Source organism: Salmo salar, chromosome 03 (assembly GCF_965601325.2).
Source record: "Salmo salar chromosome 03, fSalSal1, whole genome shotgun sequence".
NCBI classification, from domain to species: domain Eukaryota; kingdom Metazoa; phylum Chordata; class Actinopteri; order Salmoniformes; family Salmonidae; genus Salmo; species Salmo salar.
In genome coordinates this window covers 90,034,127-90,054,537 of record NC_138293.1, presented here as the reverse complement: position 1 = coordinate 90,054,537, position 20,411 = coordinate 90,034,127, and the positions used below count along the sequence as shown (strand labels likewise).

General features: G+C 44.2%; 1 protein-coding gene across 4 annotated transcripts in view; it reads right to left on the bottom strand.

Moving 5' to 3' along the window:
• Positions 1-1,667: 1,667 nt before the first annotated feature.
• LOC106606430 (ubiquitin carboxyl-terminal hydrolase 36) overlaps positions 1,668-20,411 on the bottom strand; it is a 41,401-nt gene continuing 22,657 nt past the window's right edge. For 3 of the 4 annotated variants that reach the window (XM_045715689.2, XM_045715692.2, XM_045715690.2), the window contains 6 exons: positions 10,973-11,103; positions 9,939-10,643; positions 6,836-7,032; positions 5,944-6,135; positions 5,639-5,754; positions 1,668-5,290 (listed from right to left, as the gene is read on the bottom strand). In XM_045715689.2, the coding sequence (XP_045571645.1) occupies positions 5,159-5,290; positions 5,639-5,754; positions 5,944-6,135; positions 6,836-7,032; positions 9,939-10,643; positions 10,973-11,103 (1,473 nt within the window). In that variant the 3' untranslated portion in view covers positions 1,668-5,158. The remainder of the gene's footprint in view (positions 5,291-5,638; positions 5,755-5,943; positions 6,136-6,835; positions 7,033-9,938; positions 10,644-10,972; positions 11,104-20,411) is intronic. The other variant, XM_045715691.2, reaches the window with a different exon arrangement.

Genomic DNA, 20,411 nt, shown 5'->3' with positions numbered 1-20,411 from the left:
CCATGTTAATATTCAGACTTTTATGACACTAAAATGACAGTCCATTCTTAAAGTATTCAGACCACAATACTTTTCCCACATTGTTGTTACTGCCTTATTCTAAACTTGATTAAATGTTTTCCCCCCCAATCTACACACAATACCACATAATGACAAAGCAAAAACAGCAATTTCCAAATTTTTGCTAATTTAAAAATAGGGGGGGAAGGAAATATCACATTTCAGTAAGTATTCAGACCCTTTACTCAGTACTTTGTTGAAGCACCTTTGGCAGCAATTACAGCCTCGATTCTTCTTGGGTATGACGCTACAAGCTTGGCACACCTGTATTAGGGGAGTTTCTCCTATTCATTTCTGCAGATTCTCTCAAGCTCTGTCAGGTTGGATGGGGAGCGTCGCTGCACAGCTATTTTCAGGTCTTTCCAGAGATGTTCGATCAGGTTCTAATCCGGGCTCTGGTGGGGCACTCAAGGACATTCAGAGACTTGTCCTGAAGCCACTCCTGCGTTGTCTTGTCTGTGTGCTTAGGCTCGTTGTCCTGTTGGAAGGTGAACCTTTGCCCCAGTCTGTGGTCATGAGCGCTCTGGAGCAGGTTTTCATCAATGATCTCTCTGTACTCCGTTCATCTTTTCCTCAATACTGACGAGTCTCCCAGTCCCTGTCGCTGAAAAACATCCCCACAGCATGATGCTGCCACCACCATGCTTCACTGTAGGGATGGTATTAGCCAGGTGATGAGCGGTGCCTGGTTTCCTCCAGACGTGACGCTTGGCATTCAGGCCAAAGTGTTCATTCTTGGTTTCATCAGAGCAGAGAATCTTGTTTCTCATGGTCAGTCCTTTAGGTGCCTTTCGGCACACGCCAAGCGAGCAGTCATTTTCCTTTTACTGAGAAGTGGCTTCCGTCTGGCCACTCTACCATAACAGCCTGATTGATGGAGTGCTGCTGAGATGGGTGTCCTTCTGGAAGGTTCTTCCAAGTCCACAGAGGAACTCTGTCAGTGACCATCGGGTTCTTGGTCACCTCTCTGACCAAGGCCCTTCTACCCCGATAGGTAGAGTCTTGGTGGTTCCAAACTTCTTCCATTTAAGAATGAATGATTCCACTGTGTTCTTAGGGAGCTGCAGAAATGTTTTGATACCCTTCCCCAGATCTGTGCCTCGACACAATCCTGTCTCGGAGCTCTACTGACAATTCCTTCAACCTCATGGCTTGGTTTTTGCTCTGACATGCACTATCAACTGTAGGACATTATGTAGACAGATGTGTACCTTTCCAAATCATGTCCAATCAATTGAATTTACCACAGGTGGAGTCCAATGAAGTTGTAGAAACATCAAGGATGATCAATGGAAACAGGATACACCTGAGCTCAATGTCAAGTCTCATAGCAAAGTGTCTGAATACTTATTTTCATAAAGGTATGTTTTTTTTATTATAAATTAGCAAAAATGTCTAAAAACCTGCTTTTGCTTTGTCATTATGGGGTATTGTGTGTAGATTGATGAGGGAAAAATAATTTAATCAATTTGAGAATAAGGCTGTAACGTAACAAAATGTGGACAAAATTAAAATGCAGTCTGATATTCCATTCAGGCTTTTGATGGTTAGTAGAAAATATGAATATTCATATTTTCTACTAACAAAGAAGCAAGACCAGACACCTATTCTCACAAAGTCATAACTTTATTGCACCTGTATAGTTAATTACATTATCCATTTTGGTAAGAGTCACTTTTCATTATGAAATGTCTCTCATTGGTCTGAAAAGGCGGTGCAAAATATAGAACCATCAATGCAAATATGACGTGGATCAGTCACACCAGTATAATGTCCTCGTGTCAGTTTCCTTGAGAATCAAACATGTCCTAAAGTTAATTTCACAGTCAACATGAAACACATTCAATGGAACTGGTGATGAAACCGCTCTCGTACTGTATGACACTACAGTAACAAGATGTCATCGTATGAAACACGCACATATGAACATCCATCTGCAATAAATTAAACTTTCACAATCCCCCACCAACCCAAATACAGATTTCATCCGTATCTTTTATAGCACATTAAAGATTTGTGAAAAGTTTCTTTAAATTATTTAACATTATCAATTAACTATACTGTTTAAGCTGACATCTCTAGAATGAGAGTCAATGGGTGGCTAGAACTAAACTAGCCCCGTACGAATCATCCTGATGTCACAAGCTTGCATTGTGTTTGTGTAGCCGATCAGATCAGGATGGTTTGTACGAGGCTAGGTCGACGCAGGGATGACGGGGAAAGCATGGGAAACACCAGGTGGACTGTACAATCTTCTACACTGGCAAAGCGGTTTTGTTAATTGATTATAATTTATGATCTATTTATCAAAATCGGTGCCCAGATAAAGTGGAAGATCCCATGTTTTCTCCCCCCAACCTCCCCCAAATATACTTGTAGAAAACAGTATCTTCAGGATAAAAATGGTGGTGGTGTGTAATAAAATGTGGACCTGGCTAGAAGGTTGGTTGTACATGAGTGTTGTAAGGTTGGGGGATGGCTGGGTACATCAGGTTCCAGATGACCAGTTAGTTGGACTGTCTGTGGGTGATTTGCATAGAGAGAGTACAGATTGGGACAATGATCATGTACTAATAGCATATACATCAACTTCAAACTAACAATGCCTGGGGCAACATATGTAATCTAGCCTGGCCCCAGATGTCTGTGCTGCATTTCCAAAATGTACAATGGCCATAGGTGTTGGCCAAACCACACAAACAGATCTGGGACCAGCCTACATGTAACTCTTTATCTGGGATAGAACACACAAAGAAAGAACTGTTGGTTCATATGGAGGCCCAAAATGCATTCAGAAAACACATGATGCACAACAAAGCTGAACTCCACTGGTGATGGAGCAATACTAAACAATGGTCAACAACCCAACTTTTAGTTAGAGACCAGGGACCAATGACTTGACATTTTGGGAATAACAAGCAGAAGAGATGAGCAATTAGCTTCACTCATGACCTACTATAGATGTCTAGTGTAGAAAAAAGTTCAAAATTCAACACCCCCACCCAGAATCACACTCATACCCTCTTTCGCAAAACAGAAATGGGACTATTTACCAGAAAGGAGAGCAAATGGATTAGAAAGCAGATGAAACAATGATATGTCTAATACATTAAAAGGTGGATTATGTGGTGTTACAAACAGGCAATGCCTTGATGTTATCGTAACTGTCCCCAACTTGACCTGGAGGTACAGACATCTGCCTATGAACTTTGCAATTAGCTGATGTAGCGGCAATTCATATTCCAGCATCACTTGGTGTTAATCGACCATGACATTTTCTATTCTGACACATCTACCAAATTACATAATATTCAGAACCATCAAATTAAATTCACACAGGAAAGAAAAAAGAAAACTATTAGGGACGCAGAACTGAATATACTGATAAAGGAAACTTCAAATACCACCATCATGCATACATTAATCAAGAAGATTAAACTAAAGATGAGGCCGTTTGTCTGCTTGGGACAGGCCTGTGACTCCTTCCCCCTCCAAATACATGCTTGTAATATAACAGTACAATCAGAACATGTAAATGTCTCAGCAGCAGCCACAGTGGGTCAGTTTTATCAAGTCATGTAGAACATACCAAGGCATTGTGGCAAAGAAATCACACACAATTAGAAAACATAAAACCATAAAAGTATCAATCATTCAAACAAACTAAAAGAGAGGATGGGATTAAAGCAAATCAGTTATCATGGTTTCACGATCTGCGGTCCTGTCCATGTTTCGTATCTTTTAAAGGTGACTTGGTGATTGTGCTGATAGTGATAAGCGCGAGATGGTCACCACACGTCTTCACATAGGGAATAGGCCATATGAGTCAGGAGAACAGTATTCAGAGCATTCACCTGTATTGGCCCATTGTCCTGCAGATCGCCCAGTCTGCAGATCGCCCAGTCTGCAACAGCACAACGGTTGTAACCAGTGGGGTATTACAGGGTAAACGCACGTAAATGCCGTTTACGCATGTTTTTGTATTTTGCCCGAGCGTTTACCCACCATTTGCGGAAAAATGCATTGAACAAATAGGGAGTGTTGTTTTACTCAGCATTACCCACCCATTTTTCTTTTTTTTAACACTAAATCACTGGTCGCAACATTTTAGAATGTTCAGAGAAATAGACTGTGTAGAACAGAATGATTTTCTATAGGAAGTCATTTCAGCTCTATACATTACATTACTATAATTCAAAGTTCTGAATGTTTCGTCCACCTGAACACACGGCTGGGCGAAGAGAGACAAGTGTCTCCCTCATAGGTTTCAATACATTAGGCTGATGGTTAAGGGTTATCTAGCAGACATTATACAAAATCTCTCAGCTCATCCTCACACAGATAAATGCTATATGGTGCATGCCACATCCTTTGATACTAGCTAGAAAATCCCACAACTGTCCCCTAGAGTAGCCCAACCATGTCAAATTCCTAACATGACTTGTTCTGAATTCCTAACATAAATGATATACATGTCATTTTGTCATCTGTGTTATTACCACAGATGGAAGCTCAGCAGCATCACAGTACGGTAAATCCATCATATTCCATGAGCAGCTTGAGCACCATATACTGAACAATATTTTCATATCCATCTGAGACAACGGTGTAGAAGCAATGGTCAACTCATTGTTGCTGAACCCTGGCTGACGATGGTAACATCACAGCTCGTGTTGGTCAGCTCACCAGACTCGGTCATCGAAGGAAGTTCTATACTGAAGAGACTAGCACAGATCAAAGATGGTCATTATCTCTCCCCGAAAGCTGTGTTGTCCTGTCAACTGGCCATGGTCTCTCGTATTGCAATCAGGGTATGAACCGCCAAACAATCAAAAGAGAGTAACATTGTTACAGTGGTGTCACGTGTCGTCACTCCAGCTCAGTTGTACTGTATGTGGCCAAACATCCATTCTGGCTGGCTCTGTGACTGTATCCAAATATCCATTCTGGCTGGCTCAGTGACTGTATCCAAACATCCATTCTGGCTGGCTCTCAGTGACGGTATCCAAAATCCATTCTGGCTGGCTCAGCGACTGTATCCAAACATCCATTCTGGCTGGCTCTGTGACTGTATCCAAACATCCATTCTGGCTGGCTCTCAGTGACGGTATCCAAAGCCGGTCTTCTTAGCGCCGGGTGTGACCGACCACATGCTCCGCCGGTCCTGGATCTTCTGGAAGATATTGCCGCTCCTCCTCTTCTCTCGCTTATACTTTTTCATTTTCTTCACCTGTTCATACACACAAGAAATGTTAAGACCAGAGGTAACAGAGGTAAAATGTGCCGGAACCAGCTAGCGGTGGATTCCAAGGCATGGTTCTAGGAATAGTTAAGCCAGAAGGAGCCCTTCACCCATACTTTAGACGCAGAGCTAACTGGTGCATTCAGTTTCCACTAGGACTCTAGTGGAAGGCTAGGATGTTGCTAAATATCCGCGATAAAACTTTAAACAGCACCCTAAGTAAGTCAAAAACAAGCTACAACTGAGGTATCCCTTTAACATAATGTCTTCTGTTGAAACAATCACTATGTGAAAACAGCTTTCCACAGGCTTGTGTGTCTGTGGGTGCCCTCTCACCTTTCCACTGTCAAAGTCCTCGTCCCACTCGTCAATCACCATGTCGGTTCTGGCATCGCGGGTGTCGTCAATGGCATCCCTACTGATGGCAGATGCCTCTCCCTCCCAGCTGAGGACTGGACACACCCACCCCCCTCAGTCATTACAGCGCTATGCACAACAGAGGTATGAGCTGCTACTGCCATTAGTCTCCCAGAGAGACTTAGCTAGCTACATAAATAACATTGCTACAACTTCATATTACAATTTCTTGACTCCACTAGAGGTAAAGTGCAACCTTGAGAATGTCATGTTCTAGATCTCACCTTGGGTTCCATAGGCTTTGTCCAAAGAGTTCTTCAGGAGCTCCTCAACCACTCCACCACTCCTCTTGCCATCCCAGACCATGGGGGCTGGGCGGGGGACATCCCCAGGCCCACCCTCTACTGCTTCTGCAGCGGGGGCCTTGGAGCGCTTGTAGCCATCCTTAACCTGGCTGTCCCACACGATCACTCCAGCTATGGTGGGGGGGGAAGGAGTAGAGTGAGTTGAAACATTCACAACCAGGTACAACTAAAACCAGATATAAACTAGCTAGTAAAGATAATGGCCCTATAGTTTTATATAATATAATCTTTGAGAACTAACAAGCACCAAAATAAAAGCTCGAGAGTCAGGAAGAAATTAAAATTCCCAAAACAATTAATGTAGCAGCATTTTGTATTATGTTTAAGCAAAAGAACAGCAGTAACTATGACAAAACGCATGGAATCACAGGAAACTTCCAAACTAAAACTATTTCTAAGCTCTATGGAGAAATATGTAGAATTCCAGGAAACGGGCGGAATGTTTTTCCCCAGCTACAACGCCAGGAGGGAGGGCCGTAAACGTACGGGCCGACCGCGCTCATTGCCACGCCCACCCCACCTATGCCCCTTTTTTAATCCAGAAAAAACCTTAACATTTGCAGATGCAACAAAAAGAACAAACATAAAACAAAATAGTGAGTCCTGGGAAATGTAATAATGTATACATAATTTACATAATGCAAAACCAAGATAGAGCCTAATCAAGAGATATTGCCCACAGGAGTTCAAGTCCTGAAACCATATTTGGGTATGAGTTTACAAAAGTTTTGCCAAATAGGTTGTGCAAAAAATGGGTAAGACTGGATTGTTGGCTTCAGTCAATGCAGCAGTGTGTGGTGTGTGGGTCTACCGGTGCTCTCCACAGTGCCCTTCTTAGGAAGGGCCTCCGCTGCTTCAGTGTCGCTCCTCTGGTCGTCAGAGCAACAACGTCTGCTTTCCTCCCACTGTTTCACCTCTTCTTTTAGCCTGCACTTCTTCTTTAACTTCTTTGGCGCAGTAGAATCCCCAGCGCCGTTTTCAACAACCGTGTCCTTCGTCCCAGAACTGCTGTACAAAAAAATATATTTATATTTTCAACGTGTCAATGTGCAAAGAAACTGGACATTTGGTTGTACTTTCTCCTATACCTCCCATGTAAGAATCCATATTGGTCAGGGTAGGTTTGACCCAGTGATACATGCTATATGTTGCTTCCAATACATTTAGCTATTATCTTGGCATCAAAGCCTTAAGATATCTATCCATCTATCTATCTATACTGCTCAAAAAAATAAAGGGAACACTTAAACACAATGTAACTCCAAGTCAATCACACTTCTGTGAAATCAAACTGCCCACTTAGGAAGCAACACTGATTGACAATAAATTTCACATGTTGTTGTGCAAATGGAATAGACAACAGGTGGAAATTATAGGCAATTAGCAAGACACCGCCAATAAAGGAGTGGTTCTGCAGGTGGTAACCACAGACCACTTCTCAGTTCCTATGCTTCCCGGCTGATGTTTTGGTCACTTTTGAATGCTGGCGGTGCTTTCACTCTAGTGGTAGCATGAGATGGAGTCTACAACCCACACCAGTGGCTCAGGTAGTGCAGCTCATCCAGGATGGCACATCAATGCGAGCTGTGGCAAGAAGGTTTGCTGTGTCTGTCAGCGTAGTGTCCAGAGCATGGAGGCGCTACCAGGAGACAGGCCAGTACATCAGGAGACGTGGAGGAGGCCGTAGGAGGGCAACAACCCAGCAGCAGGACCGCTACCTCCGCCTTGGTGCAAGGAGGAGCACTGCCAGAGCCCTGCAAAATGACCTCCAGCAGGCCACAAATGTGCATGTGTCTGCTCAAACGGTCAGAAACAGACTCCATGAGGGCCCGACGTCCACAGGTGGGGGTTGTGCTTATAGCCCAACACCGTGCAGGACGTTTGGCATTTGCCAGAGAACACCAAGATTGGCAAATTCGCCACTGGCGCCCTGTGCTCTTCACAGATGAAAGCAGGTTCACACTGAGCACATGTGACAGACGTGACAGTCTGGAGACGCAGTGGAGAACATTCTGCTGCCTGCAACATCCTCCAGCATGACCGGTTTGGCGGTGGGTCAGTCATGGTGTGGGGTGGCATTTCTTTGGGGGGCCGCACAGCCCTCCATGTGCTCGCCAGAGGTAGCCTGACTGCCATTAGGTACCGAGATGAGATCCTCAGACCCCTTGTGAGACCATATGCTGGTGCGGTTGGCCCTGGGTTCCTCCTAATGCAAGACAATGCTAGACCTCATGTGGCTGGAGTGTGTCAGCAGTTCCTGCAAGAGGAAGGCATTGATGCTATGGACTGGCCCGCCCGTTCCCCAGACCTGAATCCAATTGAGCACATCTGGGACATCATGTCTCGCTCCATCCACCAACGCCACGGTGCACCACACTGTCCAGGAGTCGGCGGATGCTTTAGTCCAGGTCTGGGAGGAGATCCCTCAGGAGACCATCTGCCACCTCATCAGGAGCATGCCCAGGCGTTGTAGGGAGGTCATACAGGCACGTGGAGGCCACACACACTACTGAGCGTCATTTTGACTTGTTTTATGGACATTACATCAAAGTTGGATCAGCCTGTAGTGTGGTTTTCCACTTTCATTTTTAGTGTGACTCCAAATCCAGACCTCCATGGGTGGATAAATTGGATTTCCATTGATTATTTTTGTGTGATTTTGTTGTCAGCACATTCAACTATGTAAAGATAAAAGTATTTAATAAGATTATTTCATTCATTCAGATCTAGGATGTGTTATTTTAGTGTTCCCTTTATTTTTTTGAGCAGTGTATTTTAGTACCAGTCAAAAGTTTGGACATCTACTCACTCCAGGGATTTTCTTTATTTCTACATCGTAAAATAGTGAATGCATTAAAACTATGAAATAACAAATATGTAATCATGTAGTAACCACAAAATAAAAAATTTAATTAAATTGTTAAATCTTTTTTGGGGGGGGATTTGACTCTTCAAAGTAGCCACCCTTTGCCTTGATGACAGCTTTGCATACTCTTGGCATTCTCTCAACCAGCTTTATGAGGTAGTCACCTGGAATGCATTTCAATTAACAGGTGTGCCTTGTTAAAAGTTACATTTGTGGAATATCTTTTCTCAATGTGTTTGAGCCAATCAGTTTTGTTGTGACAAGGTAGGGGTGGCATACAGAAGACAGCCCTGTTTGGTAAAACACCAAGTCCATATTATGGCAAGAACAACTGAAATAAGTAAAGAGAAACAGTCCATCATTACTTTAAGACATGAAGGTCAGTCAATCAGAAACATTAAGAACTTTTACAGTTTCTTAAAGTGCAGTCGCAAAAACCACTATGAAACTGGCTCTCATGAGGACCGCCACAGGAAAGGAAGACCCAGAGTTACCTCTGCTGCAGAGGATAAGTTCATTTGAGTTACCAGCCTCAGAAATTGCAGCCCAAATAAATGCTTCAGAGTTCAAGTAACAGACACATCTCAACATCAACTGTACAGAGGAGACCGTGAAACAGGTCTTCATGGTCGAATTGCTGCAAAGAAACCACTACTAAAGGACACCAATAAGAAGAAGAGACTTGCTTAGGCCAAGAAACACAGCAATGGATGGCTAATTTGAAGAAGCACAAATATATTTAGATATGTTAAAAAAAAAATTGGGGTTACTACATGATTCCATATGTGTTATTTCATAGTTTTGATGTCTTCACTATTATTCTACAATGTAGAAAATAGTCAAAATAAAGAATCCCTTGAATGAGTAGGTGTGTCCAAACTTTTCACTGGTAGTGTATGTATTATTTACTTTTTGATGCGTTGGACCTTTTAACTGAAATGTTTACTGCTGCAGGTCTAAAGCTACATGACCAGACAGACAAATAATAGTACTCTGTAATGCATGTAACGTTTCTAGCGAGAATATCACAATAACATTTCAAAGTGACCTTTCTGAAACAGAACATGTTGATGTTGCTTCCTCCGGTCCCTCCTCCAATCTCCTTTTCTTCTTCCTCCTCCTCCTCTTCATCATCATCGTCACAGTGTCCATACTCTGCTCTCCTTGATTGGCATCACACTGGAGAACCACTGGAACCAACTGGAGCCTACTCTCAGGCTGGGGATGGGGCTGCTTTGGTTGTTCCAGGGCTCTTTTGTCAGGGGGGCTGAGTCGCCATGATCCCCCCTGACACCAGTCCTCCTCTTGGGCCGGCGGTGAAGCCTCCAGATGAGACTGGACCCTTTCCCTGTGGTTCTCGGCTGTATCTCCATCCTCTTCCTCCCGCTTCCTCTTCTTTCTCCTTTTCCTCCTCTTCCTCTCACTGGCCGGTTCAATCAGTTCGGGCTCAGCGGGGATGTCTGGGATGATGGAGGCCGGTGCTGGCTCTCGCTCTCCGCCTTCCATCTCAGAGTGACGCCGCTTCTTCTTTTTCTTCTTTAAGGAGGTGGTGGAACTGCTTGGGCCAGGCTCTGACAGACTGGGGGTCTGGGTAGGTTTAGGGCTCTTTGGAAGGTGGGTCTGAAGCCCATTGGTTTTTGGAGAGAGGGTGGAGGTTGATTTCTGGGGACTCTGATGCTTAGATGGGATGCCTGAGTGGACATGGTGGGCTGCGGGTGGAGATTGCAGTTTGGGTGAATGGAATGGACCAACCCTGAGAGGGGAACGAGAAGAAAATGTTCAAGAACAAAATTGGAGAATTTCAAACCATCCAGCAAAATATTGAACACAATGTATAGTCTTGTGTGTTGTTTCAAAGTTGACCAATGGGACAGTAAACCAGTGAGAACTGGGTGATCTTCAGTAGAGCATACTGTAACAAACTGCTTTGAAATGGAAACAGAATGCAGTGTTTCTAAATTGGACAAATTCAGGTAGTACCACCCTGTTTTACTCAGTTTAATATAGTTCTCCTGTTTGTGCCTAACTGTACACAATGCCGTGTACGGTCTGTTGAAGGGGGGGGGGGGGGGCGGGTCGTACCTGTGACTGTGAGTGGGTGAGGTGGAGGTGAGGTTGTTAAGTTGAGAAGGATGCGTGCGGTCACTGGACGGATGGCGTGGCAGGTGGGGGTGTTGAGCCTCAGTGCTGCTCGGACTCCGGCTGCGACTGGCCTGCAGTTATCGACAAAAATAAAAACTTGGTGGTCTAAAAGAAAATTGCCATGAACGTGACAAAAAAGGAGGGATGATCAAATAAGGAGGAAGGAATCATTGTAAAGACGGATGGAAGAACAAATTAACAAGGGAGAGAGAAAAACAGGAGAGGATGGTATGACAGAGAAGAGTTAGAAATGGTTAGAAGAAAATAATTGGAACTAAAAGAGACAAAACATTGTAAAAAGAGGCAACTACTAATACAGGGCTGTCTAACCCTTCCTGGAGAGATGCTGTCCTGTAGGTTTTCACTCCAGGTTTTCAATTCACCCCAGTTGTTACTAACCTGATTCAGCTCATCAACAAGCTAATTATTAGAATCAGGTGTGCTAGATTATGGTTGGAGTGAAACCCTACAGGACAGTATCTCTCCAAGAACAAGGCTGGAGAGACCTGTACTGGACTATGTGGTTGGTTAGACAGGAGAATAGGAACACAGACAGTGTACTAGTCCTGCATAGGGCTGGGCGGTATACGATATTTTACTACACACACACACACACACACACACACACACACACACACACACACACACACACACACACACACACACACACACACACACACACACACACACACACACACACACACACACACACACACACACACACACACACCGGTATTGATGCATGGAGCAGTTTGAGTTTTTACCTTCTATAACCATTTCCATGATTGGTTTGTTAAATGTGGTACACAACTCCAGCACGTATAATGTTTACTCCTTTTGCTACTTGAGTTTAATACTAATGGTGACGGAAGAGATGGCTGCCATTTTACGGGCTCCAAACCAATTTGCATTATTTGTAACTTATTTTGTACATAATAATGTTTCTGCCACCGTCTCGTATGGCCGAAAAGAGCTTCTGGATATCAGAACAGCGATTACTCACCTCATACTGGACAAAGGTATTTTTTTCATTAACGAGGCGGACACGAAGGATTTACTTCAGACACCCGACAAGGCCCAAATCCCCGTCATTCGCATGAAGAAGAGACAGAGATATAGGGGTCATAGGTTGGGGGGTGCCTTGTAATAATCCGACGAGTGGGTAACCCGCCTCTATCATCAGTCCTATTTTCCAACGTGCAATCATTGGATAATAAACTGGATTAATTCCAATCAAGACTATCCTACCAACAGGAGATTAAACTTTAATATCTTATGTTTCACTGAGTTGTGGATGAACGACGAAATGGTAACAAATAAAATGTTATTAGTCACATGCGCCCAATACAACAGGTGTAGACCTTACATAGAGCTGGCTGAGTTTTCCGTGCATCGGCAAGATAGAACAGCTGCCTCCGTTAAGACAAGTGGTGGACGTCTGTCTATTTGTCAATAACAGCTGGTGCACGGAATCTAATATTAATGAAGACTCAATGTGTGACGACCCTCCCTCTCTGTCTGCCGTATTCTCTCTGTTCTTGTTTCCTTGTTAGGATGCCGGTGGGCGGAGTTGGAAGGGTCGTCAGCTAAATGGGAAGCACCTGGGCCCGGCTGTGTCCCAGGATAAAGAGACCTCTTCCACAGTCATTGGGGAAGACTCTCTCCATGCAGACACCTTGTTGTTTTTGGTTGTGGTAGCTAATAAATATATATTTTTGATACTCCTCGTCTCCACGTTGTCTCCCTTTTGTTGCGAACTCTGAGCCGGTTCGTAACAAGTGGGGGCTCGTCCGGGATCTTGAACTTGTGTTTGGGAGAAAACGTGGAAGTATGTTAAATTGAGGTGCTTTGTTTGTTAGTTTGAGTTTGGTGCTCAGTATTGGTTGCCTTTGTTTGTTTGGTTTGTGTGCTGTGTTGGAGAGAATACATTGGTTAGTTTCCAGGCCCCTGCCTAGCCTGGAAACGCTTGTTCTACTTGCTGTTGGGACGTTGGTCTGAGGAGGTCTGAGGAGGTGAGTACAATCAGCTGTGTACCTTGGTGGGAGATTTGGATAGGGTAGTGAAACTTACTACCCGGAGCTATAACCTTTTTCCCCTGATAGGCTTAGCGACGTGTTTCATTTTTGGAATATGTTGGGCATTGTTAATGTTTGTTATTTTTGTGTGGTGTCTGTGGACTGAGCAGTTGTCTCGGGGGCACATCCGTGGCTTGGTGGAATCTACCAGCGTGCTGGGGGGTTACTTCCTTGCCAGCGGGCTACAGTGCATAATTACCCACCGCAAATCTGCATGAAGACTAGGGTTGAGTTATTGTAGATTTTGGGGAAGCTCCATTTCTCATCTCTTTTCTGTGGTGCCCGGTGTGATTGTATTTTCTCTTGTTGTGGTCTGGTGTGCTCAGTAGAGGTGTTGAGTGAGAATTTTTTTGACTATGGCGTCTAATGTAGACGAGTTCATTCGCTTTCCATCAAAGGAACTGTTAGATGTATGTACTAAAGAACAGCTGTTGAAGGTTGCTGAACACTACAAAGTTGAAATTAGTGACAAACGCCTAAAAAAATTCTATTAGGTTAATATTGAAGGCCAATTTGATGGAGAGTGGTATTCTTGATGATACCACTGGGGCAGCCTCTGCTGAGGACTCGCCGTCTCCCCGATATGTTACAATTACCGCTCCATCGGTTAGTCCTAGTAGTCTTCTTTTTGAACAGCAGAAAGAGCTGCTTCTGTTACAGCTAGAGCACGATCGTGTAAAATATGAGAAGGAATTGGAATTTAAACAGGATATGGAGCGTGCTAAAATCAACCTGCAACAAGAGCGACTAGAGTTGGTTAGGGAAGGAAAGCTCTCAGGGGAGAGTTTGCTCTGGGAAGGTGACGCAGATTTACTTAGGAGTCGTTCCTCTTTTGGGCGTGCCCCGGACACATTTGACATTGTTGGGAATTTACGGTTGTTGCCTCAGTTTAATGAAAAGGACCCTGAGACATTCTTTTCGTTGTTTGAGCGTGTTGCTGACGCTAGGTTGTTGGCCTGATTCTGACCGCACTTTAATGTTGCAGTGTGTGCTGACTGGTAAAGCGCAGGAAGCATATTCAGCTCTTAGTGTAGCCGACAGTGTCAGTTATTATAAGGTTAAAATGGCGGTGTTACAGATTTACGAATTGGTTCCTGAGGCTTACCGCCAATGATTTAGAACTTTAAAAAGGGATGATAAGCAGACTCATGTTGAGTTTGCGCGAAAATTATCTTCACAGTTTAATCGCTGGTGTTCCGCCTCTGCGGTTATGACTTTAAGGGCTGTGTGATCTGATTATGCTAGAGCAATTTAAGGACACAATCCCTGATCATATAGCGACGTATATTAAAGAACGAAAAGTAAAGACTGTCGCTGAAGCTGCGGTTTTGGCGGACGAATATGTTTTGACTCACAAAAGTGTTTTTGTAGAACCCTGTACTTGGAGTGAGTGGGGGCGTTCGGAGAGATTTGGGCCTCGCTCACCGAGATACTCTGGTTCACGGGCAGAGTTTTAGTCAACTAGGGTTGAGCCTGACTCCCGTGGTAAAACTGACTTTGGTCAAGAGTGTCACTACTGTCAAGGCTCAGGTCATTGGAAAAACGAATGTCCGGTTCTCAGGTCTAGGGGTAAATTCAGTACGTGTGTTAACGTTAAATCTAGGCCTACGGCGTTAGCTGCGTCTGTTCCACATCAGTTTACTCCTGACACATTGTCTCAGGCCCAGGGGCATGTGAAAGTCCATATTGACCCAGGCTATTTACCTTTCATTACGGAGGGTTTTGTGTCTATGTTAGGAAGTAAGAACCTAGTGCCAGTGAAGATCCTACGAGACACAGGTGCCTCGGAATCGTTTGTGTTGGAATCTGTGTTACCTTTCTCTGCTGAGACTGATTCTGGGAATAGTGTTCTAATTAGGGGAATAGGTTTGAACAATCTGTCAGTTCCATTGCATAAACTGATATTGGATTGTGGACTGGTGAAAGGTGAGGTTGTTGTGGGGGTGCGTCCTTCGTTGCCTATTGAGGGTATCGACGTTATCCTTGGGAATAACTTGGCTGGTGAGCGTGTGTGGCCTGTCCTGTTTCCAACTCTAGTGGTTTCCACTAAACCGTCAATTGTAGGGATTCCTGATGAGAGTGCGCAGAGTTTCCCAGCGGTGTTTTCTGCGGGTGCAGTGACGCGGTCTATGAGCCATGGTGACCTGGTCCCTGCTCCGGTAAATGATAATACCACAAAGAAGTCTCTCACTGTTTTCCCTGTTATCCCGTTATCTGTATTCCGCTCCGATCTAATCAATGCGCCACGGACTGACCCCACATTAGAAGAGTTGCGTGACCAAATTGTGCCTGTGGAACAGTTGGGAGATGTCGCACATGGTTATTTTCTCCAAGAGGATGTTCTGATTAGAAAGTGGGAGTCTACAGAGGATGGTAAACCTGTTCGTTTGGCTGATACCGTTACTTCCCTTGGTTCTTGTAATGCTAGGTCTGTGCATGAGGACGAAAATGTTCCTGGTCCCGATGATTGCATACTGCAGGGTAGATTGAAAAATTCAGAGACACTGGATATTTTGGATAGCCCTTTTACTCAGCTACCCGTTGATGGGCGGAAAGAGCTGGTTGGTCTGATTCGGAAAATTCCAGGTTTGTTTTCTGTGACACCTACACGTACAAACTTGATAGAGCATGATATTGACATTGGAGATGCTGACCCCATTCGTCAGCGGTTCTATAGAGTCTCTATAGAGAAACTGCGTTGTCTGGATGCTGAGGTCAGGTACATGCTGGAGAGTAAGATAGCAGAGCCTTCTTTCTCCAGTTGGGCTTCTCCCTGTATCTTGGTCAGTAAACCGGTTGGAACGGACCACCGTAAAGTAAACGGAGTCACTAAGCCAGATTAATTTCCTCTTCCTCGGATGGAGGACTGCGTTGATTAAGTCGGCGCAGCTAAGTTTGTGAGCAAATTTGACCTGTTATTGTGCTATTGGCAGGTGCCACTGACGAGTAGGGCACATAAAATGTTTGCCTTTATTACACCCTCTGGTCTGTACTCGTATTTGGTTATGAGTTTAGTGACTATGAATCGTTGGAGTGACTATGAATCGTTGGAGTGACTATGAATCGTTGGAGTGACTATGAATCGTTGGAGTCACTATGAATCATTGGAGTGACTGAATCGTTGGGAAATGACAACCGTTGAGAAATGACTATGAACCGTTGGGAGATGTTGTTTGCGTTTGTAGCTGATGTGGTCTCTTGTGCGCCCTGTTCCTGAGTGTTATGTGACTGACCATTGTTTGGTTTTGTCATGTTCTAACTTTCCTGTCTGGTCCCTCCTGGTCTTGTGTTCTCCTTTCCTCTTAAATGTTGCTTCCTGTGCACAAAGGTTGCTGAGGTCTGGGGAGAAGGAGGTTGGCTGGGGCAAGTGGAAAGTGAACATGTAACCTCTCGTCAATTTGGGACGCAGAGGCTGGTACGTTGTTCAGGGGCCCTTGTTGGTCCCCGGTTTTATGGGGGGGTGTGTGACGACCCTCCCTCTCTGTCTGCCGTATTCTCTCTGTTCTTGTTTCCTTGTTAGGATGCCGGTGGGCGGAGTTGGAAGGGTCGTCAGCTAAATGGGAAGCACCTGGGCCCGGCTGTGTCCCAGGATAAAGAGACCTCTTCCACAGTCATTGGGGAAGACTCTCTCCATGCAGACACCTTGTTGTTTTTGGTTGTGGTAGCTAATAAATATATATTTTTGATACTCGTCTCCACGTTGTCTCCCTTTTGTTGCGAACTCTGAGCCGGTTCGTAACACAATGTTTTGCTCGACTGAGGTAGAGTATCTCATTATAAACGGTTGACCACACTATCTATATTTTTCGTAGCTGTCCATTTACCACCACAAACCAATTCTGGCAATAAGACCGCACTCAATGAGCTGTATAAGGCCATAAGCAAACAAGAAAATCCTCATCCAGAGGCGATGCTCCTAGTGGCCGGGGACTTTAATGCAGGGAAACTTAAATCCATTTTACCTAATTTTCTACCAGCATGTTATATGTGCAACCAGAGGAAAACTATATAGACTATAGACCACCTTTACTCCACACACAGAAACGCGTACAAAGCTCTTCCTCGCCCTCCATTTGGCAAATCTGACCATAACTCTATGCTCCTGATTCCTGCTTACAAGCAAAAATGAAAGCAGGAAGCACCAGTGACTCGCTCAATACGGAAGTGGTCAGATGACGCAGATGCTAAGCAACAGGACTTTTTTGCTAGCACAGACTGGAATATGTTCCGGGAGTCTTCCTATGGCATTGGCGTATACCACATCAGTCCCCTGCTTCATCAATAAGTGCATCGATGACGTCGTCCCCACAGTGACCGTACATACATAAATATCCCAACCAGAAGCCATGGATTACAGGCAACATACGCACTGAGCTAAATGGTAGAGCTGCCGCTTTCAAGGAGCGGGACTCTAACCCGGAAGCTTATAAGAAATACCGCTATGCCCTCCGACGAACGATCACAGGCAAAGAAAGCATCAATACAGTACTATGATTGAATCCTATTACACTGGCTCCGACACTCGTCGGATGTGGCAGGGCTTGCAAACTATTAAGGACTGCAATGGGAAGCACAGCCATGAGTTGCCCAGTGACACAAGCCTACCAGACAAGCTAAATGACTTCTACGAGCACCTCGAGACAAGCAACACTGAAGCATGCATGAGAACACCAGCTGTTCTGGACTACTATGATCACACTCACCGCAGTCGTTGTGAGTAAGACCTTTAAACAGGTCAACATTCACATGGCCACGGGGCCAGACGGATTGCCAGGACGTGTACTCCGAGAATGTGCTAACCAACAGGCAAGTGGCTTCACTGACATATTCAACCTGACCGGGTCTGCAATAACGCATGTTTCAAGCAGACCACCATAGCCCCTGTGCCCAAGAACACCAAGGTAACCTGCCTAAATGACTATCGATCTGTAGCACTCACGTCTGTAGTCATGAAGTGCTTTGAAAGGCTGATAACGGCTCACATCAACACCATTATCCCAGAAACCCTAGACCCACTCCAATTTGCATACCGCCCCAACAGATCCGCAGATGACAATCTATTGCACGCCACACCGCCCTTTCGCACCTGGACAAAAGGAACACCTACGTGAGAATGCCATTTGTTGACTACAACACCCTCAAAGCTCACCACTAAGCTAAGGACCTTGGGAATAGTCACTTTACCTCAACTATCCTGTGCCCCCGCACATTGACTCGGTCCCGTTACCCCCTGTACATAGCCTCATTACTGTTATTTTATTGTTGCTCTTTAATTACTTGTTTTTTCTATTTTTCATGTTTATATTTGTTTACTTCAGTTTATTTAGTAAATCATTTAAGATTTTTTCTTAACGGCATTGTTGGTTAAGGGCTTGAAATTAAGCATTTCACTGTAAGGTCAGCATGTGGCAAAATATGATTTGGGTCATCCCCCCCTTGCTGCTCAGACTGCTGCCAACCACACCAAGCCCTGAACTCAAGGACAGCAGTTGCTCGACCACAGAGTCACGAGAACTTTCTCGCCATTCACTTTGCATGGTCAGATATAACAATGTTGGTGACATGCTGCTGTCCACAAGTGTTATATACACTATTCGTTTGTGTATCTTACTGTCTGCAAACTACAATCTGTTAGTTTGTCTTTTCTTAGCAAGGTGTTGCTTAAATAATTTGTTAGCCGCTAATGCTAAATCGCTAGTTAGCTGGCTAGCTAGCTAAATGTAGAAGAGCAAACGTAGCTAGCTAATACTGACTAGTACCAGTGCATGCCTAGATAAGGTACCGTTGCACAAAAATGCTTATCAGAGAGGAATAGGCGATGCATGAATATGTTAGCTAGCTAGCTACATGAAGTAAGAACATCTAATTAGGGTCACCAGGAAACACTGACTAACTTGTTCCTACCCTGTAAATAATTCCTCCCTGGTTGATTCATTCATTGTCATGTCATAACAACGTATTCAAGGTGCTGCCCACTATATTACAACTACTATATTCCAACAGTTCACCAATTAACTAGGCCTATATTATTTGCCCATATCATGCTGCGTGGCACAATGTGGAGTTGGATTGAATGGTATAAATGGAGAAATTGAAATCACTTATAATTTGTGTTGCTACCCTAGAGTCATCAACTACTCAAAGCATATTTAGATCTTTTATTTTTTTAACAATTATTCATAAAATACTGTAAAAATGATATTTTGTCCATATCGCCCAGCCCTAGTCTTACAGTAGACTAGCTGGTTGGTTTGATAGAACAGGAACACAGTGTACTAGCTTTACAGTAGACTACAACAGATCCAATACAATACAATCAATTTGATAGGATAAAAGCAAACACCTTATTTTAAGAGTTAGGGATAGAGGTGAAGGAAGGCAGCAGGCAACAAGGCAAAGACCAGGGAAAGCAGCTGTATTGCTGATAGACTATAAATAGGGCCCTGTGTTTTGGTTGATCATGTCATATGACCTGGATTTTAACCTTTATTTTAAGCCTTTTCCAGAACTTAGAATTAGACCAAAAATGTACACAATTGTCTGAGGATGGTGCTGGACCATCTGACATAAAAATAAAAAGGATACAGTTTGATGAAACAGCTTTAAATAAAAAATTAAAAGGTTGAACTATATGTCATGTGACATGATTAACCAAAAGACAGGGCCCTAATTATACAGACTAGTAAACTATGATTAAGCATAGCCTATTTTCCAGTGCCGCGCCACCTGTGGGAGCCAGTGCTTACTTGCACCAGAAAGCTTTAAAAACAGACGCAACATACTACTTCCTGTTACACCTGCGACAAAGATCCAACGTCAATCTGAGACTGGCAAATTTATCCACAAGGCGTTTACAATCAGAGACAAGGTGTCTTCGTTTTAAATCGAACACAAACCTCTCTCGCAGTAGTCAGTACTGGCTTGCCCAGACAGTGCTGTTGTGGCTAACATGCTGACCAGACCAGACACGTCTCATGTGCGAGCATTGCAAAATAAATGTATACATGCATTCCATCATTGCACCCACACTGCTCGCGAGCGTCTGCGCAGCCAGGCGCTAAAATAGAAACGTGTTCTAATTGTGACGCTCGACACGCTTCAAGTCCTGCCTCTCCCATCTCCTCATTGGTTTTTAGGAACATATACCCACGTGGGTGACTGAAAGATTCACTGAGGTCCACACTCCAGTTGGTTGTGGTAAAGCACCTTAAAGTTAATTGCCAACCGCCATATAAAGTCCAAAGAAAAAAGAGGCCTGACGGAAGGAGAGATGACTAGAAATGAATTTGGTTTACCGTTCTATC